Raw genomic sequence first — 22,930 nt, 5'->3', positions numbered from 1 at the left:
GTCATATGCTTCGCCCTAAGCATTTTTGACCTCTTGTATAAAGAAGGGCCCCCCATGTGTTTCAATTTGTTTAATATCGAATGAGAATCATATCTTCGCATGCAATTACTGTTCCATTTCTTTCATTTTTTGTTTTACTTTAAAAAACTTTTTTAAAAATGGCAAAGCTTTTTCTTTTTCTTTTATGTATTGCATTCTAAGGCATAAATCATCCATCGTGCAGATCTGGCTCGAATTCCATCAAAAATGATAATGTTACAGTTCCCCGTCTTGATATCCTTGAGAATCCAATTGACCAAGCTGATGAGGATAGTGGGGAAGATTGTGAAGTCCCCGAGGAATTGGCAAGACTTTTGAGACAAGAAGAGAAATCTATTCAGCCACATCAGGAAGCCATAGAAATCGTCAACCTCGGTACAGAAGAAGCAAAGAGAGAAGTCAAGATAGGTGCCGCTTTGGAAAGTGATGTAAAAAGAAGGTTGATTGAGTTGCTTCGAGAGTATGTTGATATCTTCGCCTGGTCATATGAAGACATGCCTGGTTTAGACACGGATATAGTTATGCACAGGCTACCTCTCAAACCAGAATGTCCGCCGGTAAAACAGAAACCACGAAGAACTCGACCTGATATGGCTTTGAAAATCAAGGAAGAAGTTGAAAAACAGTTGAAGGCTGGTTTCTTATCTGTGTGTGAATATCCTCCTTGGATTGCAAACATAGTACCCGTTCCTAAGAAGGACGGAAAGGTACGCATGTGTGTCGATTACCGAGATTTGAATAGGGCAAGTCCGAAGGATGATTTCCCTCTGCCTCATATTGATGTGCTAGTCGACAACACTGCTCAGTATTCGGTGTTCTCCTTCATGGATGGTTTTTCTAGCTATAATCAAATAAAAATGGCTCCTGAAGATATGACCAAGACTACTTTTACCACTCCGTGGGGTACGTATTGTTATAAGGTGATGCCTTTTGGTCTTAAGAATGCTGGTGCAACATACCAACGAGCTATGGTGACCCTTTTCCATGATATGATCCATAAGGAGATTGAGGTGTACGTCGATGATATGATCGCAAAATCCCAAACTGAGGAGGAACATTTGATGTATCTTGAGAAACTGTTTGCTCGTTTGCGTAAATTCAAGTTGAGGCTTAATCCAAACAAGTGCACTTTCGGAGTGCGATCTGGAAAATTACTTGGATTCATTGTGAGCCAACGAGGGATTGAGGTCGACCCTGACAAAGTAAGAGCAATACAGAATATGCCAGCACCAAAGAATGAAAAAGAGGTCCGAGGGTTCCTTGGGAGATTGAACTACATAGCCAGGTTCATTTCTCATCTCACTGACACCTGTGAACCCATCTTCAAACTGCTGCGCAAGAATCAAGATATCCGTTGGGATGATCATTGTCAAGAAGCTTTTGAGAAGATTAAACAGTATCTCCAAGAGCCGCCAATTCTCATGCCTCCGGTTCCTGGGAGGCCGCTTCTTATGTACTTGACTGTGCTTGAAGGATCTATGGGGTGTGTGTTGGGCCAACATGACGAGTCTGGTCGAAAAGAGTGCGCCATTTATTACCTGAGCAAAAAGTTTACCGATTGTGAATCCCGCTACTCACTGCTCGAGAAAACTTGCTGTGCTTTGGTATGGGCTGCTCGCCGACTGAGGCAGTATATGTTGACTCACACCACCCTATTGATCTCCAAAATGGACCCGATAAAGTACATCTTTGAAAAACCGGCCCTTACAGGAAGACTAGCCCGGTGGCAAATGCTTTTATCAGAATATGATATCCAGTATGTCACACAGAAGGCCATCAAAGGAAGTGTCCTTGCGGATCATCTTGCTCATCAACCATTGGAAGAATATCAGTCAATGAAGTTTGACTTTCCTGATGAGGATATCATGAAACTAGATGATAATGAAGGACCCGAGCCAGGAGAGCGATGGACTCTCACGTTCGATGGTGCATCAAACGCTATGGGCCATGGTATTGGGGCAGTTTTGACTTCTCCTCATCAAACTCACATTCCTTTCACAGCTAGAATATGCTTTGATTGCACAAACAATGTCGCGGAATACGAAGCTTGCATAATGGGTCTCGAAGCGGCCATTGATATGAGGATTAAGATCCTTGAGGTTTATGGGGATTCCGCCTTGGTTATACATCAAGTGAGGGGTGATTGGGAAACTCGACACCCCAATTTAGTTCCTTATAAGGACTATATCTTGGAGTTGCTGCCCGCTTTCGAGGAAATCACTTTCAATCACATCCCCCGAGAGGAAAATCAATTGGCAGATGCTTTGGCTACTTTGGCGGCTATGTTCAGAGTTAGCTCCCCTAAAGAAGTGCCAGATATAAGGATCCTCCGTTACAAAGAGCCCGCCCATGTGTTCCCTGCTCACTGCCTCACTACCGAAGATGTGTATGATGAAAAGCCATGGTATTACGACATCAAGAGGTATGTTGAGAAGCAAGAGTATCCCGAAGATGCTACGATTGGTGATAAGCGAACGCTTCGAAGGTTAGCATCCAAATTCTTCTTGTCAGGAGACGTCCTGTACAAAAGAAACTATGATTCAGTTTTGCTCAGATGCGTGGATAGACACGAAGCAGAATTGATCATGCGGGAAATTCACGAAGGATCTTTTGGAACTCATTCCAGTGGACATTCTATGGCCAAAAAGATTTTGCGAGCAGGGTATTATTGGATGACAATTGAAAGTGATTGTTATGTATATGTGAAGAAATGTCACAAATGTCAGGTGTATGCTGACAGAATTCATGTTCCTCCAACTCCTCTGAACGTCCTGACGTCGCCTTGGCCCTTTGCTATGTGGGGCATAGACATGATTGGACGGATAGAGCCACAAGCTTCAAATGGACACAGATTTATTCTTGTTGCTATCGACTACTTCACCAAATGGGTTGAAGCTGCTTCTTACAAAAACGTAACCAAGCAAGTCGTTACTCGCTTCATCAAGAAAGAGATCATATGCCGATATGGGGTTCCAAACAAGATTATCACTGACAATGGGTCCAATCTTAATAACAAAATGATGGCAGAGTTGTGTGAAGAGTTCAAGATTGAACACCACAATTCATCACCCTATCGGCCAAAAATGAACGGCGCAGTCGAAGCTGCTAACAAGAATATAAAGAAGATTGTCCAGAAGATGGTTAGAACGTATAAAGATTGGCATGAGATGTTGCCATTTGCTTTGCATGGCTATAGAACTTCTGTCCGTACTTCAACTGGGGCAACTCCCTTCTCTCTTGTCTACGGCATGGAGGCCGTACTACCTGTTGAAGTGGAAATTCCTTCGTTGAGAGTCTTGATGGACGCCAAACTCGATGAAACAGAATGGGTTCAAACGAGGCTTGATCATCTCAATCTAATTGAAGAGAAACGCTTATCTGCTATCTGCCATGGCCAGTTATACCAAAAAAGAATCAAGAAAGCGTATGACGAGAAGATTCGGCCTCGAGAATTCCACACAGGTGACCTAGTCGTAAGGAAGATCTTGCCAATTCACACTGATCCAAGGGGCAAATGGACTCCCAACTATGAGGGACCATACATTGTGAAGAAAGCATTTTCAGGCGGTGCTTTAATCCTGACAAAGATGGATGGGGAAGACGTTCCGCTTCCAGTCAATTCAGACTCAGTCAAAAAATACTACGCGTAAAAGACCCGCTAGGTCGACGTACCTAGGCAAAAATAAGGGCATCCCGGCAAACCGAAAAGGTTTGGGCAAAAATTAGGGATTAAACAAAAAAAGAAAAAAGAGAATAACCCGCTAAGTTGAAAACCCGAAAGGGCGACTTAGGCAAAAAAGGGGCATCCCGCTGGATTGAAAACCCGAAAGGGCGATCCAGGCAAAAGTTAGGGATCAAAAGCGAGAGGCTGCAGTCTGAATATCCTTCACAAAGATCACTATACGCTCTTGGCAGAACGGACGGATCAATCCAACCACTGCCCTTCTGAAGCAAAGCATTGAGAGGATCGAGGATATGGGAACTGTAGCAATATCAGTTTTAATGGAAATCCGAACATTTCTCTTTGCCATTTTACTCTTTGCATTTTATTTTCTTTTTCGCAACTACCTCATTTAGGAGTTGCTCCCTTGTACAGAAGCCTGTTCACAGGCATTCCATCAATAAAATGATCTTTTGATGCAAAAGCTTTCTTTCTTTCTTTTCATTTTACGCATGCGAGGTGTGATTTAATTCGTTATTAAACATTGCATTGAGAACATGGGGGCAATAATCACAAAATCAAAACGAAACATGATGTTACATAAACATAAAAGTGCTCTAAGGGGCACCATTTGCGTCCAAACGTTGTTTTCCGTGCAGGTTGCAGGTTCTAGTCGTCATCTTGGCTTACGACATGCCACAAAGGGCGTCATCATCCCGCGTGAAAGTTCAAGCGAATAATTCATCAGTACTGGTAAGCATGAAGCACCTGAGAAGGTCCATATCCCTCTTCCATATGACAGACGAAGAGTGGTCCCTCAAAAACCACGTTTCCCCAAGCAGTATAGGATGTAAGGAAAGTCGAGCAAAGCCACTTCCCCCCCAACAGAGTTATGTTTTAATCCTCCACACAGTTGCCAATAATCTTTGGCACTATGAAGCTTCCAACGCCCACCCACAATGGCGTCTCAAGATCACAGGCAACGGACCCCAATGATCCTACTCTCCGGTTCCACCGAAGGCCTTTATTTGGCACTCTTTGCATATAGAATCCATTGCATATAGCATTTGCATCCTCGAAAGCGTAGCATATCCATCAAAATGGAGCATTACGCCATAAAAAACTCAAACATGCGTACAAAGCATAAGCCAGATAATACAGATCTGCACCCAGTCAAGACAATAATACATCCCCACATAAAAGGTCGTCCTTACAAACTTCGATTGGTATCTGCTGCCACATCACGAACATTCCCAAACCACGGTGCCGATGCGAGGTATCTTCAATCTCTGATGAGTGTCTGACCCAATGTCTTCTCCCGTCCCTCGATGTCGATTCGATGTTAAGTCATAAGATCGTTGCGAGATCTTATTCCTTCCCAAAGTGTGGAAAATCGCACGAGATTTTCTTTCGATGTTGAGTCATAAGATCGCTACGAGATCTTATTCCTATCCAAAGTGTGGAAAATCGCACGAGATTTTCTTTCGATGTTGAGTCATAAGATCGCTACGAGATCTTATTCCTATCCAAAGTGTGGAAAATCGCACGAGATTTTCTTTCGATGTTGAGTCATAAGATCGCTACGAGATCTTATTCCTATCCAAAGTGTGGAAAATCGCACGAGATTTTCTTTCGATGTTGAGTCATAAGATCGCTACGAGATCTTATTCCTATCCAAAGTGTGGAAAATCGCACGAGATTTTCTTTCGATGTTGAGTCATAAGATCGCTACGAGATCTTATTCCTATCCAAAGTGTGGAAAATCGCACGAGATTTTCTTTCGATGTTGAGTCATAAGATCGCTACGAGATCTTATTCCTATCCAAAGTGTGGAAAATCGCACGAGATTTTCTTTCGATGTTGAGTCATAAGATCGCTACGAGATCTTATTCCTATCCAAAGTGTGGAAAATCGCACGAGATTTTCTTTCGATGTTGAGTCATAAGATCGCTACGAGATCTTATTCCTATCCAAAGTGTGGAAAATCGCACGAGATTTTCTTTCGATGTTGAGTCATGAGATCGCTACGAGATCTTATTCCTATCCAAAGTGTGGAAAATCGCACGAGATTTTCTTTCGATGTTGAGTCATAAGATCGCCACGAGATCTTATTCTTTCCAGAGTGTGGGAAAATCGCACGAGATTTTCCTTCGATGTTGAGCCATAAGATCGCCACGAGATCTCTTTCCCTTTTCTGCGGTTGAAGAGTTGATCGCCACGAGATCACCCTTCGATGTTGAGTCATAAGATCGCCACGAGATCTTATTCCTTTCAGTCATGATGTTGAGTCGTAAACCGCACGAGGTCTTCTTCTTTCGATCATTGTTTCATACAACCATTCTCTTTGAAAACCCCGTGTCGGCACCGTTACCACGTTACAAGCTATCACCCTTTCTTCCAATTACTCACTGTAAATATCTCCACAAGAAAAATTCTCTTTCCCCAGCAGATATCAAAACAAAGGAATAAAAACCACTCCGTCTCCTCAGGACAAATTTCAGGTCTTCGGTATTTAATCTTCTTCTACCTCGAATGTTCGAAAGGCTAGCGCCAATCTCACCTTCGAGTATAAGACGATTAAATAGGGGCAGCTGTCATACCCCAAATTTGTCCTACCCTTTAACTGCTAACTGGCTTAGGCTTTGCATTCATGTACATACCCCACTTAGGTCATAATCCATACCCATGCATTCATATCATTGGTGCTATTCAAAGGGTTATCAGGAAAAAGCTCCGTTGCAAAGAAGTATGATCAGGGGATGAGAAAACTGAGGTATAATCATGTGGCTCTATGTTCATTGAAGCCCATCTGGATTGGAGCGTCTCTCTGCTTCAAAACAGGGCATTGATTAGAGGGCGCAAACTTGCAAATCATCTGGTTCTTTAAATCAGGGTTTCTTTGACCAAAGTCAACCAGTTGACTTTCTGGTCAACATGTAATCAGAAGTGGCTTCGATGTGTGGAAAAGTTCTCATACTGGCTATGTGGATGTGTTCGCTTGACTGGATATGAGTGGAAGAGATTTAATCGGGAATTTCATCAGTAGTCGGAAAAATCGGAACAGTTGACTTTTGGGTCAAAATCGGTAAAATTATTCGAATATTGACTTTTGGTGGAAAATTAATCAAGAAAAGTCGAAGAACGGATAAAATCGGGAGTTCGGCAAAAAGTTGGGAAAAATAGAAAAAAAGACATTCCAACACTTAGAAAAATTTTTGATGTCTTAAATCTTGTTGAGCAGTCCACTTCAGCACCAGATTACGCGTGGCAAACGGCATTTTTCGGAGAAATTTCCAACATCAAAGTTGTTCTTCTCATGGAGGAGAACAACTTTGTAGTTGGACACTTTTGCATTTGAAGCTTGTATGAAGAGTTAAAGTGGTGCGAAGTTGCTGGAAACTCATTTGAATCAAGTCACATTCCAGGTCACCAGTCAGGTCATGACCTGGCATTTTCACAAACACATGGCATGCCAAATCTCCAGTCATTTTTAGAGCTGTACAGAAGTGACATGAACGCAAACTGGGTATCACTCTCTTCTTTGCCATGTCATCTATCCATTGAGACAAGAATGGGTACAATTGGACAAATATTGAGTGAGATACAAGCCTTCAAAGTCTCACCCTCTCACTGATCAAGTCAAGCATCTAGCCAAGGCAGAAATCCAGGTCACGCACGTCATTCTCACAAACACATGGTGGGCCAACTTCAAGTCCATTTTTCTTCCTCCACAAATCTCTATTTTGAACAAGCTTGATCTCAAACCACTCTTTGCCATGCCCTCTATCCAATAAGCCCAGGATCATTAATTTTGGACGTGCGTGGACCAAGATAGAGGACTCTAAAGTCGTGCCCTGACTGTACCACACCTCTGCCATGAATTTGAAACCAAGCTTAAGTCGCGCGTGTAAGGATTGATACAATTGCATGTCAGCATGTTTATAAGCAAGTTCCACACGATTCCATGTGTTGTTTCACAATATCTTCAACATCAAATTTTCTCCTTTATGTGTTATCTTCACGGTGAGCACAAGTTTTAATCATACCATGGCCTATGGAGAAAGATACATGAATGGAAAGTTGACAACACACACATAAGCAAGATTTGATACTTTGCCACGAAAGCCCATGCATTTTGCTGCTAAAGCAAAAGTAAAGTGAACCATACCATAATTGCAAAAACCTTGTTCACTAAGCATTGCCGAGCCAGCCCCACATCGAGAAAGAAAATAAAGTTTCTGTAATTGCATAGCCCAAGCTCCACACTCAAAAAAAAACCTTTCATTCCTTTCACACTTATCTTATATAAGCAGCTTGAAGCTCACTCACTCAGGGGATTTTTTACACACACGATCCACAAAAAATTTACTCCATTCCTCTCTTCACACTCTCACTCCACACTTCTCTTCATTCTTTCATTTTCACTCATCCCCTCTCTATTCTCATTTTCTCCCCCTAACCAACTCCGGCCACCCTAACTCCCTCCCCTAACCAACTCCGGCCACCACAACCATCACACATAACTAACTCACGAGCCACCGTAACCAATTCCATCCACCTCCATAACAACCTCTAAACCACCTCCGTCAAACTTCATCATTCCTCATCGTCATCTCTGATTCCATCAATCAACCACTACCTCAACTCTCTTCCGTCATCGATCTTCGTCACGCCTTGATCTGCATCACCACGCACGTTGAGGTTGTAGCATCGCAGCGCTGTCATCAGCATCAAGGAGTTCGCCTCGTAGAGTATATCTCTAGTTCTCAGTTCAAGACTCAACAGGTAAACCTCGTGAACTTCTCAGCATCACATGTATCCATGTTTGCATTGCGTCTTCGTGCCTTTTGCGTTCTTGATGTTTGAATTCAACTTGCTTGAAAGGAATGCCGTTGGAACGTGTAAACCTTATATGGGAGTTCTATGAATGTTGCTAATCTCTTTGATATGCTCAGATTCTGTTTTGGTGAATTTGTTAAAAGTTAGGGTTTTATGTTTCGTTTCGATTAGCATACTAGAAGGAGAATGAGGTGAAACTAAGTACAGATCCAAACTCAGCGATGAATTCTGAGTCGAATGATGCTGGTCCTTTAAATTTCTGGAAATGTTGGCCTGATTCCGGTAGGGCTTTCGCCGGAGAAGATGACCGGAGGTCATCTCCGGCCGCCAGCTGATTTTCTTGTTTTCGCTTATGGCAGACGCGTGGCGTCCATGCGCTGGCTCCCTTCCCATATTATTTGCTTTTTTGTCTTACTATAATCATTGGGAAACGATGTGTGTAATTCTGATTGGCTGGAAATCCCTTTTGTCTTTTAGCAACTTAAGATGCATGCTGACCAATTGATAGAATTCATAAAGGACCACATGATAAAAATAATGTGCACATGCTGATAAAAGCTGAATAATAAAATGCAATAAAACAATTGAATGGAGTAATGGATGATGGGCTTCGTACGTTGGGCCACGCTATTTGTTGGACTACACACCCTATTCTGCTGACATACCCTTGCGCATTATGGATTGGGTCCTAGCGCAGTTGCTTCTTCCACCCCCAGGAATCAGGCCCTGTTTTGTTTTTAGTTAATCTGTAGTTCAAATGACAATTACTGCTGTACCCCCTTTTGTAGTAACAGTAATAAACTTGATCTCTCCTTTAATTCCTTTTGCATAATAACTCTTTAAATAAAAATGACAAAAATTTTTTTCTACTCAATTAGAATTTTATGAGTACTTAGTTTTTTTAGAGTTTTAATAGTTAATTGGTTCTCATGTTAAACACATAAGTTCTTGTTTAGTTTTAATTCAAAAAATAGTCTTAAAAAATGAATAAAAATAGTATTGTTTGTGAATATTTCCGTTAATAGTTTAGAGTTTTATTTCTATTATTTTTGTGGATATTTTTATATACTTTGAGAAATGCCTAGAATGCCCTTGGATGCTAAAGTTGACTTTGGTCATTTTGAATATTTCTTTCTTTAATTCCCTTAGATTCTAGTGTAGATTTTAAATAGGTTTAGTGCATAACATTAGATTAGAGAATAGGTTAGTGCCCCTCTTTCATTCCTTTTCTTTTCCACCTCTAAAATACTTAATAAAAACCGATGAAGATCATACCGTTGCTTTATTTCATGGTAGGAAAGAAATGATTGAGGTGTAGGCCTCGATGAATGTTCTTTCCTACTTAAACGGAGAAGAAATGATTGAGGTGTGAAGCCTCGGTGTATTTCTTAACCGTTATTTAGAGAAACGATTGTGGCGTAGGCCTCGATGTGCATTCTCTAAATATTCATAAAAAACTCTTTTTGTATCTCTTTTACTTAGCGGAGAAGAAATGATTGAGGTGTGAAGCCTCGATGTATTTCTTAACCGTTATTTAGAGAAACGATTGTGGCGTAGGCCTCGATGTGCGTTCTCTAAATATTCAAAAACAAAACAAAAAACTCTTTTTGGTATGATCTAAGTCACAAATTAAAATCCCCATAAAAAACACCAACCAAAAACACTTCAAAGAACCTAATAAATGTTCAGACTTAAAACAAAAGTGAGGAAGTGATGCGAGACCTTGTAGTGGGCTCTCGTCATCATGGAATTACCCTTAAAAGATACAAACCAATCTCTTTTTCTCCTTTCTAAGGGCAAGTTATCTCCGCTCCATTGCATCCTAGGCTGTCCCCTTGTGCAAGAGCGTGAGCGTTAACGCCGCCCAACTAAAAAATACAAAAACAAATAGAAAATCTTTAGCCGAGCTACGGTAACTCTGATTCCTGAAAAGGATACGTAGGCAGCGGGGTAGGGCCCGTGCGAGTACAATTCTTTATTTTCCCTACATTTTGCATTCATTTCGCATTTAGACATAGACATAGTACACACCCTTTAGATAGAAACAAACATAGGTGGATACCATCGAGTACGATGGGCGTGAGGGGTGCTAATACCTTCCCCTTGCGTAACCGACTCCCGTGCCTTGATTCTCTGGTCGCAAGACCTTGTTCCTTCTTTTGTTAGGTTTTCTGATATTCCTTTCCCGCGATGGGATAAATATATTGGTGGCGACTCTGTTCATTTTTCGCGAGCGTGCGACACCTCCTTTTTCACATTTGGTCCCTCAAAATCTCCCAACTTTGATTGATCATATCTCACTCCATATTTAAGCTATGAGGGATTTCTAAGACTTTTTGGAAACCCCAAGAGGTCCTCTACAAGCCACTTTGGAATATATTTTTCATTTGGAACTTTTATCTTGGCCATATCCTCTTTGGAAAAAAACTGTTTCTGAAGGATGCCTGAAAATGACCTGTAATCTTTTGCCTTGTATCTCTTAAATGAAGCATTTTTAGCCTTGGCTTGTGAGACACAAAGTTGTAGAGGATTCAATTTCCTTCACAATAGGCTTTGAGTGGGGAATTTCTGAAGTTCCATGTGAAAGTTATGCCCAGTCAAAGTTGGGTTGACTTTCTCCTAAGAAACCCTAATTTGAACCTTTCCATCTTTGTTCATCTCTGAGTTTCTATTAATGGAATCATGATCAATTCTTGATCAAATGATGGTTATGCACCCCATACTTGATATTTGCCCAATGGTTAAAGTTTGGATCATGCCTTGATTATGATTGACCTTTCAATTTGGATCAGTTGACTGTGAATTATCTGGATTATGTGAATGAGCTATGCTTTGAGATTTGAGCCTTGCTTTTGTTATGAGAAAAGTGTGGGAGGTAAATTTTGGGGTATGACATTCACCACTTCCCAATCACGTCGCTACGTTGCATCATCATACAACAACACCACTTCACCACACAAATCATAGCATCAAACAAATACATTTAAAGAAGGATTCAAAAAGGTTTATAAGCATTCCTAAATCATATTCATTAGAAAGGTCTCAATTATAGCTTCGCATAGGTTCAAACGGCACTTAAAAAGGAGTTACGGTTCAAAAGTTACATCATTTCAAAGTTTAGGAAAAGTTCTGCAAAACAGGGTTCGCGGCGCGAACTGAATGAATCAAATAATCCCTAAGTTTCTGCCAAGCAGTTCGCGGCGCCAACGAGGTTTCGCGGCGCGAACTGAGCAAATCCAATTTTCTCAAGTTTCTGCCAAGAGGTTCGCGGCGCCAACAGTGGATCGCGGCGCGAACTGGCGATTTTCAGAAAACCCCAAACACAGAAAACAACATACGAAACCCATCCAAAAACCCCTAAACTCAACCCAATCAAGTTGGAAAACACCAAGCATCACGAATATCAATAGAATACATGTTATAGACACAATTATAACACCTATTATGGGTCTTCTAACATCATAACATCTTCAATCATGCTTAGATTCACAATTTCATAGAAGTCTAATATAAATTCTAACAATCTCTATTCAATTTCTACATAATCGTGGATAACAACATATAATCAAAACCCCACCCAAAACATCATCATACATCCCTTTAGCATGAAAGAATCCCACCCTTACCTTAGGTTTTGGATTGAAGCCAACTCTATCTTCAACCTTGAGATTCTCCTCTTTCTCCCCTCTCTTCTCTTCTTTCACCAAAAACCCCAAAATGAACTTCTAATTTCTATTTCCTCTAAAACCCTTGTTTTAGTTAAACCCTTACTATCTTAAATTACTAATGGGCTCTAACTAACACCCATCACTTACTAATACCAACTTAGGCCCAATAATCAACAATACTTACTATCTTATATAATATACTAATAATTCTCAAATAAAACAACATAAAATCAATTAAGTATATAATTAACACAGAGTTCACAATTAATTCACATAAATCACATAAATAAATAATTAAAGAAAAACGGTCGTTACAACTCTCCCCCACTTAGAATATTTTCGTCCTCGAAAATTACCTCAATGGAATAACTCGGGATACGACTCACACATCTTGCTCTCCAATTCCCACGTCATACTTTCACCGGTAGTTCCCGACCAAATCACCTTCACCAAAGCAATCTCTTTTCCTCTAAGCGCCTTCGTTTCGCGATCCTCAATTCTTATCGGCATAGTCTCCACCGTGAGATTATCCCGCACTTGTACATCATCCATATGAATTACATGCGAAGGATCAGGAATATACTTCCGAAGTTGCGACACGTGAAACACATCATGCAAATTCGAAAGATTAGGTGGTAAAGCCACCCTATACGCCACATTACCAACCTTCTCTGAAATCTGATACGGTCCGATAAAACGAGGAGTGAGCTTCTTCGAATTCAAGGCTCTCCCCACTCCGGTAACCGGCGTAACCCCAAGAATACGTGATCACCAGCTTGGAGCTTTTTTAAAAAAATCTCCCGTAAAAAAAAGTCACATGGATTCCATCAACACTTAGAAAAAAATCTCTTTTAAAACCTTTGATAGGCTAAGTCACCAAAAATACTGATGTGTCAATGTTTTTATAAGATTTTTCTATATGTTTATCAAATTTTTCTATTATTTTTAAATTCCACCTATGTTTAGTCCGTTTTACTTGAACAATTTTATCCTTAGGTTAGAAACAAAACAACTTCATAAAAAAGTTTAACAAAACCTTCATCATTATCTATTGAACTCACTTTCAACATACAACATAGAACCAAGAACAAGGTCCAAATACAAAACGACAACAATAAAAAAAACAAAACATTTCAAAATAGAACAAGGAAGAAGAACAAATCGGAAATCACAACCCCAATCGTTGCTCCTGTCTGCCGCTATAGTTTGCTGGGAGACCGCTCAAACATCACGAAGACCAACAGCGTCGTTCCGACTTTCTCCCCTGCACACTTCTGCTTAGCCCATATCCACTGTGTACATCCACCCTCCATCGCGGATGCCTTAAGCATGTCCTCGATCCTGCCAACCCTCCGATGTCCACACTGAAACCCCCTTCCGCGACTCTAACTAGAACAATACCCATTTTCACTCTTTCCTTTGTGTTTGCAATTTATGTGGTCTTTATTGTGGGGGTGGATGCTTCTTGCATCCTTTTTTAAAAATGAGATCTTGGTCTCTGGCCTCTTCGTCTTGCCTTCCTTCGGCTCCTCGGGGAGATCCTTTATAATCAATACCTGGCAGTCATACCTTTAGCGGGTGGATCTAGTCTCCACACCCTCATCAAATCCTCTTACAATTGTATTGAGTGTATGTCATACAATATTTTTGCCTTTTTCCTTTGATGGATCCTTTCCCTTTCTGGATCATGGGCTTTCCGAGTCGTCCCGCCCACGGGAGTTGGACCCACCCGACCCTTGGGATAGATTACCTTTGACATACTTTTTGAGGTGTCCTTCCTAGATGAGCCGCTCAATCTCCTTCTCGTGATGGTAGCAGTCTCTTGCATGTTTTCCTTTAAATTTATGGAACTTACACCATCTTCCTAGCTCAGGTCCCATAATGTCTGCCTTTGGGGCTGAAGGCGCATGGATATCATGCAAGTGGAGAATCTCCCACCATATTTGTTCATAGTGAGTGTTTAGGGGCATGAAGCTATCCACCGCCTTTCCTACTCGTTTGAACGCAACTTTATCCTTGATGGGCGAGATATACTTACTTTTACACGAGTGTTTCGGGCCTTTTTCTCGACATTGCTCCCTTATCCGTTTATGTAACATTCCGCCTTTGTGACCATCTTTACTAGCGAAGATGATAGCCTTTGAGCGAGAGACTCGTTGAAGTTTTCTGCTTTGAAACCATTCAGGATTGCGCCTACAAACATTTATTGGTTTGGATGGGTACCTCTTATGGTAGCTTCAGTGAAATGGGCGAGGAATTCATTCAATGACTCTGAGGGACCCTATCGAAAGTTGAACATGTTTCTGGGGGACATATTCATGTGTTGGCTGGCTCTGAACTCGTGTACAAACTTCTTCATTAAATGTGTCGGCTTGTAAGTTATTGTTTGGAACTTTTAAAGATGTGGCCTTGTGATGGTACACAAGGCCACACCTTTAAAAGTTCCAGATAACAACTTGAACTTCAATGAGTCGGGCACTCCGATGATGGCCATATGTGTGTTTATTGAGGTGACGCACTTATAAGGATCACTACGCTCATCGAACTTTGCCAAGGAGGAGAGCTTGAACCCTTCAGGGACATGCACTTCCCATATTTCATCTGAAAATGGCTAAGGGTCCAAACTTCCATATTCTCTATGGGGGTAACCTTCTATATGGGGGTAACCTTCTCTTTGGCACTGCAGTTCATCCATGGCGACACACATTTCCAACACGACATTAGAATCACTGCTACATGTGATGCCCTTCGACGTGAAGGATTGTTCTCTCCTAAAAACCATGATTAGAAACAATTAGGTGTATGAGTGGGAGTTTTAGTGAGTATCACAGTGGTGACGGCAGTCTTCTATGGGTTAGGTCTTACTCACAGTGGTGAAAATCCTTGTTCGTTGGTGTTTTAGGCTATGGAGAGTGCAAGCTCACCTGAAGTGAGAAACTTTGTATCTTGGGTGATATTTCGTGTGTATCTGAGTTATACCTCAACCATGAAGTTCAGGTTTTTATAGAGGCCTATGAGTCTAAGGTTTAGGGAACTCCTAAGAAATGATAACCCCTCCATCTTGATAGGGGGAGTTGTTTACTACTTATTTCCTAAAGTGTCACGTGCATGACTTCGCACATGCAGTTATGGGTTGGATAAATGTTATCATCCACATTTTACCCTAGGGCGAGCCCTCATGCCACATGATGTTTATACTCTGGGAGATGCGTCATGGGGCGGGTGCCCGTTGAGGGACACATGCCACCCCATTTTGGGGCCTTTACAAATATATCACTACATATAGAATTCCTACTCGACAAACAGAATATACTAAGTACGTACACGACAGTCTTTTAGGGATGGCAATTTGATCCATCCCCAATGGGCATCCCAAAAAATACCCACAGTGGCTAGGATTAAAACCCGCAAAAATGGACACAGGCATGAGCTTAGGTAAACACACATTAAAATAAGCAGGTATGGACACCTTAGTACCCAATCCGCCCCATATCCCCACTCACACACACACACAATATATATATATATATATATATATATATATATATATATATATATATCTTATTTTATAAAAAAAATATGTCAATTAAATCTAAAAAATACTTCAATGTTAAACCATCACGTATTTATTATATGTGTTTGTTTATTTCATAATTAAACAAATTATTTTATGAAAACTTTTTAATATTCTTAAAAACTTAAAATAATATGGTATTTTATAATTGATCTATTTATTTTTATTAGAAATGCGGGTAACAGATACGGGTACGTGGACTTACATAACCACAAGGCACGAGTAAGGGTGCTAAAGTTGGTGCCCAAGCAAGTATGGATTCTGGTACGGAGATTTTATCCATCTACGAGTATGAGGATGAATACTCTAATATCCAACCTAAATCATGCTCATTGTCATTCCTACCATCTTTGAGGGTGTGAAAAATGAACTACCGCATATGATTCAAAATTTGTCACGGTTAAGTTATACATAAGTAAAACTTTATAAAATTTTTGTATCACTTAAATATAATTAAATAAATACATCTAATTATTTTATATATTGTGATTGAACTGTGATTAACCTACCTAGTTTAATAAAGATTAAGACGACATTGAGCATGCATTTTTAGATATATAGTGCAAGTAACCATCCTTTTCATCTTTGTACAAGATCAAACTCATGCCTCTTTCATATATCTCTCTCATCGATTGAAAAAGTGAATGTTAGTATATTTAGGTTTCATGCCTCTTTCATATCTGTCTCTCATCGATTGAAAAAGTGAATGTTAGTGTATTTTGATTTCAATCTTGCGTGCGGTAGAAACAAGTAATGTGCCATAATATGAACTGATTATTGCTGAGCAGGTCAACTATCCCAATGTAATGGAGTTCTTTGAGAGTCTTGGAGTTGATACAAAATTGTCATACTTGTCAAATTCATTCAGCCTATACAATGGGCAGGGCTATGAATGGGGTACACTAAATGGTTTGTCCAGCTTGTTTTCACATAAGACAAATGTGTTTAATCCTTACTTTTGGAAAATCATTCGGGAGGTTAACAAATTCAAACAAGATGTTCTAAGGTAAGTTGTTAATTAAGCATTGTTTACTGCCTCTATCTGTTAATTTGTAATTCCTTGTGTCAAAACAGGTTGCTGCTTGAACACAAGGTGTGTCGAAGTGTGTAACAGTTTGTTACACATAAATTTGTTTTAGATCTAAATATATTTGATTTAGATTTAAAATAGATTAGATTTGATTTAGTTTTAAATAGGTATTTTGGATTTTTATAGTTTTGGGTTTTGCCTTAGGAAGAAAGCTAACCTAAATCTATAAATAGGGAGTAACCCTCATTATTTGTAATCAAGTCAATAATTTGTATTCATAGAAGTTGCAGTTGCAAGTGAATAACAGAATTTCCACAGTTTGTGGGCAGAGAGAAACTCTGCAGAAAATACTTTCTTCTTCTTTTTAATTTCCGCAAACCCTAATCCTACTTTTGTTCTTAATTTTCTTCATTGTCATCTTTAACGATAAGGAATTACTCAAAGGCTTGAGAGTCTAATTCCAACATCTGGTATCAGAGCTTCGGTTAATCGATTCAAGGCAAGAAGAATGGCGATGGCAATGAATCATCCGAATGGGCATTTTCCAGCAACACTACCAATTCTGAAAGGAGATAACTATGAGAATTGGTGCAAGCAGATGAATGTTGTATTATGTTGTCAAGATCTTTGGGATTTTGTAAAAGAAGGGATAGAACCGCTTGCAGAAGGTGTGAAGGAGGAAGAAAAGAGTGCTTATAAAGAATTGAAGAAGAAAGATTATAAAGCTCTCTTTATAATCCATCAATGTCTGAGTCCAGATAATTTTGAAAAGGTTAGTGATATAGAATCTTTAAAAGAAGCTTGGGAGATTCTTGAAAAATCTTTTGGAGGTGCAGAAAAGGTGAAAGATGTGAGGTTACAAACTCACAAGAGAACATATGAATTGCTTTAGATGGAAGATAGCGAAAGCATAACTGATTTCTTCACTAGAGTTACGAAACTAGTGAAACAAATCAAGGTATGTGGAGAAGTGTTAACAACAAAAGTTGTTGTTTAGAAGATTTTAAGGTCCTTGGCCCCTAAATTCGACCACATCGTGGTAGCCATAGAAGAGTCGAAGGACCTGTCGAAGTTGACCAAAGAAGAGCTTCAAGGGACGCTTGAATCTCATGAATAAAGAATGGCTGAAAGAGCTGCAGGCAAGTTGAAGAGCGATGTGGCTCTGCAGGCTCAGTCAGCAAACGAAAAGAAAGGCAAAGGAAGCTGGACATGAAATAAAGGAAGAGGTGGATACAACAATCCGACTGGTCGAAATCAGCAAGAAGGAAATTGGTAGAATCAGAGAAAGCCCTCTTACCAAGGCAACCAAAGAGGTGGCGCTGCAGGTAGAGGAAGAGGTGGTGGTCGAAAGCCTGACAAGAGTCACAATCAATGTTTCAACTGTCAGAAGTATGGTCACTATTCGACAGCTTGTCCAGAAAAGAATAAAAGTAAAAAAAGTGATGCAAAGCTTGCAAAACAAGAAGAAGAAGAGATGTTGCTGATGGTCACAACAAAAGATGAAGATAAATTCAAGGACCAATGGTACTTGGATTCAAGATGCTCATCACATATGTCTGGAAGAAAAGATTGGTTTGTCAACATAAAACCCTCAATAAAGAACATGGTAAAATTTGCAAATGACAATACTCTAGCAGCTGAAGGTATTGGTGATGTAATGATTACGAGGAAAGATGGAAAGAGGTCAGTAATTTCCAATGTGTTGTACATACCAGGTATGAAGAGAAACTTACTCAGCATTAGGCAGTTGGTCGAAAAGAATTACAAAGTTTCGATCGAAGACAAGATGATGAGAGTTGTTGTCATACCCCAAAATTTGCCCATACTATTTTTATTGTTCAAAATCGGATCAAGGTTTCAATTCGAAGATTGGTCACTCAATCGCTCGGAAAGTCAATAATCGACTGGTCGACCTAAAAGTCAACTGTGGTTAAAATACAGTCAGAACTTCTGATTTGTGGGTCAACATCAATATTTCACTGTCAGATGCATCATTTGATCAAAGGTTGATCATGATCCATCAAGAAAATATCAGAAATCCACAAAAGAATAAGTCGGCTCAAATTTGAAAAATACACAAGTAACAATTCAAAGAATTTAGAGATTATTCACTAATGGGCCTACCATTTGAATATTAAATTGACCCATGATCTTAAAGAAATCTCTTAAACCCATCATTCTATTCTTGTGATATTTATTTTAAATTTATTTATTTAAATATAAAATAAATTATTAAGATATGAGATAAAAGGGATTAAATTAATATTTGGTCTAGGCAAGCAAAGAATTGTGAAGAATAAGGTGAAAATCGGATCAAGACAAAAATAGCAAGATTTTATATGGATTCCAAACAAAATATTTTTGCATTCAAAGCAAGATTTGTCATCAAAATTGTTAACCTAATTTGTTATATTATATATGCACAAGAATGACAAGGATAAGAAACCTTTTTTTTGGCTGGAATCGAGACCCTATCCTCAAGAAAAAAAGCGTGAAAACAAAGGAGGCCGCATAGGAATTTGGGAGAGTGTTTCCAGCCCTTTGAAGGATTAAGCAAGTTTCCTTGGTTCTCTCTGAGTCGAATTCAACCCTCACAAACGATCGAGACACCCAGAATCATCAACGATTCATCTCGGTTTGTTCTACTTTTAAGAAATCCGATTGCATCGATTTACATTGTATAAACATATTTTGATCATAGATTCATGTTTATAGTCATGCTTTAAAGCTTTCTGGACCTTTAATTCGATTTCTGTCACGGTTCGATGAATCCACCATGGATAGGGTTCATGAACCTTCAATTGGGATTTCTTGCTCTAAGCAAAATTGGCTAAAATAAATAGTATCGTTGGATTCGTTGGACAATTTCCAGTCGATCTATGGTCCTGGTTTGAATTTATGCTCGGTTTTTGTTAAGTTTTGATCTTGCAGGGTCTACAGCAACGCGTTAAAACCGTGGGCAAAAGTCTGTTTTCCAGAAAAGACCAAGGTTGAAGATGAAGGGTCCAGGGCGCGAGCTTTTCTGTTTTAAAATTTTAACGTTGTCTTTTCATATATTATGTAACGCAGAGAAATAAAAAACAACGAGCGATCGTAGCTCAGATGGTTGAGGGGCGAACAACAAGACCGGGGTTCGAGTCCTGTTGCGTGCGTTTATTTTCTTTCATATTTTCTATCTTTGTTCACTTTCAATCACAGATCCCATGCACGCTATTTACCAGAGTCCCTCATGCACCTCTCGGTCCCAGCCATTGGATCATGGTACCGTCCAATCCAACGCATCTGGACGCGCCAGTCTACCATACACTACAGCAGCATCCCTCACCTGATCCAAGCTAAGTTTTTTAATTTCCTTTTAATTTAATTAAATAAACTTCTTTCTTTTTATTTTATTTTACTATAATAATAATAATTTCTATTTCAAATTAATATTTGTATATTTGTTTCTATAATATTTATTCATATTTAATCGGAAATATATTCTCACCGATTTAATTATTTATTTCGATTTTTATTTATTATATTAAACTTAGTCAATTTGTACCCTAATCAGGGTTTACGAAGATCACTCCCTACACTGAAAAATCTTTTCTTTTTTTCAGGATTATTTTCAGATACCTCCCGACAACGCGCCCGATCAAGATTCAAAGCTAAGTACCCTATTTAATTTAAAATCTATTTTGGTTTCCTTTTAAATAATCAGGGTTTGCCTTGCCTTCATCTTTTTTTTTTTGCCTTTGCTCTTTTCAGGGTTAGCAACATGATTCCTCCCAATCATGCGCCTTCAAAAAACCGAAGCTAAGTATTCGACGCTAAAAATTGAAAATCTATTTTATTTCCTGTTTTTAGGGTTTGTCTTTTTTAAATAAACATTGCCTACACTCAATTTTTCTGCCTCCGCCTTGCCTCTTTTCAGGGTTAACCTTAAAGCGTCCTCTAGCTATTAACCCTATCAGATCAAATGCGAAGCTAAGTCCTTATTCGTATTTTATTTCTTTTTGCCATTTTTCTTAAGTTAGGGTTAACTCTAATTGTCAATGAATTAGCCATACATTCACTCTATTTTTGTTTGTCTGCCTTTTCAGGGTTCGTTGATCGCCAAAGCTACGAGTTTGGTAACCCTAAAACTTAACCTCAATATTTTATGCTTTAATTATTATTACTTATGTCAAACCCTATTAAGGGATCCGCTGGTTACAATTTCCCTCCCCCATATCTGTTTTGATTATATTATTTAAATGCGTGGTTAGTAATCCTAGGGAGTGCAACCTTTGAATTGAACATAGAATCACTAAATTTACAAGATAATATATTCGAATATAATCACATGATTGGTGCACACACGCACGCTTTTGGGTAACCTCTCTGTTGCCTTGTTGCCTGTTGCCTTGTTGCCTGTTGCCTTGTTGCCTGTTGTCTTGTTGCCTTGTATTTTTTGCAGAATAGCCAGTCCCTCGAATACGAGGATACCTCAGCCATGTTGCCTCGATTAAAGGTCATGGTCCCTAATGATGCTGCCTTCGATACACTAACATGACCTTGACCCTCGAAAGTTGCCTACGGAAAAGGCTGAGGTATCTTCTGGTTGCCTACGAAAGGCTATTCTGATCCTTCCCCTTAGACTACCTGCCTCTCTATGGCATGGGTTAGTCTTTGGGCGAACGATAATTCGATGACCCTTCTACCTCCAAACGAAAGGCTTCCTGCCCACTTATGGCAAGGATTGACCCTTTCATTCTGAAAGGCTAAAAAGAGACCTATCATCTGAGTTTAAGGTAATTGCCCCTAATTGCCTTGCCATGCTCTATTTTCTATATTCTTTCTCAAAATTCTTCAAAAACTGGCTACGCTCATTTTACGAGCTAAAGTCCATTTTTTCCTCTTTCATCTACATTTTCTGAAAACGAGCGAGCAAAGCAATTAAGAGCCCATGGAAAACCATGGATGCAAAGGGTGCCTTACACCTTCCCTTTGCATAAATTACCCCCCGAACTCAGATTTCTTTAAAAGGTTTTTTTCTGTTTCTTTTAGCCTTTCCGATTTAGTTTGGATAAAATAAAAGTCGGTGGCGACTCTTGCTTACCGCGACATTTCGATTATAAAAAGTCAGTTCACCGTATTACAGAACTGGCGACTCTGCTGGGGATAAATTTCAATAAAAGAGGGGTTACCTTAAAAGTTTAGGATTCACTTAAATGTTTTCTATTGTTTGTTTTGTTTGTTTTATTTTTCAGGGGCGTTTTGGGAAAATTGAAGGACGAATCCTATTCCCGGATTCAAGAACACCTAAGTTTAGGAGTGGCATAGTCATGGAGGCCTCTTTCACATATGTGGGAGATGAGTCAATATGAAGTTCACACTTGAGTTAGGACTCCATAGCATATGCACACCTTTCTCAAATGAGGGGGGTCTATGTATGTGTCCGTGGGTGCGCCGGAGCTCAAGGACCTTTAGTTACCCTTAACCCATCTTGGCCTTTAGGAACGTAGTGGGGGGACTACTCTTGACAAATGTTGAGAACTAGTCGCTGCCCGATGCTACAATTCAGATAGGTCCTTTCTCAAAGTATCATTGCATGGTGCGAATGCATCATGTCCGAGGGTGCTTTAGAAGGGCTAACAATTCTGGATAACTTATAAAACCTGTTGCTGAAATCTCCTTATCCATAGAAGTACCTTTGGGAAGGACACCTGATCATACCCCATGCAAGCCTTAAGCCAAAAATTGTGTGACTTGGGTGACTCGTTTGTGTTTGCTACTAACCTTCGTTTCCTTGCAGGTTTTGTTAAAATGACTTGTTTGTCCTTACTATCTCACACTACGCCTAATGCACTGCATTCACATGACATCATGACATCATGACATCATAAGCATAACATGATTTAACTAACCCTTTCAAGGATCTTAGGAATTTAGGGCGCGCAATTTCAGGTACTCTTATCAAGGGCTGAATTCCTAATCAAGGGGCAAGAGGATTTATTTTCCTCTGGCCACGTACCTTCCAATTCAGAGACTCAGTACCTATCAAGGGGCAAGAGGATTTATTTTCCTATAGCCATGTACCTTCAAATTCAGAAGTATCCCGAATCAAAGGCGATGACCCACTCGATATGGTGAGC

The 22,930-nt window shown here is 39.7% G+C and overlaps 1 protein-coding gene across 6 annotated transcripts in view; it reads left to right on the top strand.

Annotated features, from left to right (window-relative positions):
* The window catches only part of LOC131625833 (uncharacterized), a 78,939-nt gene that overhangs the window by 32,908 nt on the left and 23,101 nt on the right, over positions 1 to 22,930 (top strand). For 4 of the 6 annotated variants that reach the window (XM_058896661.1, XM_058896660.1, XM_058896658.1 and 1 more), the window contains one exon: positions 224 to 5,262. In XM_058896661.1, coding sequence (XP_058752644.1) covers positions 224 to 3,689 — 3,466 coding nt within the window. In that variant the 3' untranslated portion in view covers positions 3,690 to 5,262. Of the gene's footprint in view, positions 1 to 223; positions 5,263 to 16,569; positions 16,788 to 22,930 lie in introns of those variants that run through there. The other 2 variants (XM_058896663.1, XM_058896662.1) reach the window with 1 other exon arrangement.

Source organism: Vicia villosa, unplaced genomic scaffold (genome assembly GCF_029867415.1).
Source record: "Vicia villosa cultivar HV-30 ecotype Madison, WI unplaced genomic scaffold, Vvil1.0 ctg.000244F_1_1_3, whole genome shotgun sequence".
Taxonomy (NCBI): domain Eukaryota; kingdom Viridiplantae; phylum Streptophyta; class Magnoliopsida; order Fabales; family Fabaceae; genus Vicia; species Vicia villosa.
Note: the sequence above shows the minus strand (reverse complement) of the source record. Positions and strands in the feature narration are given on the sequence as shown.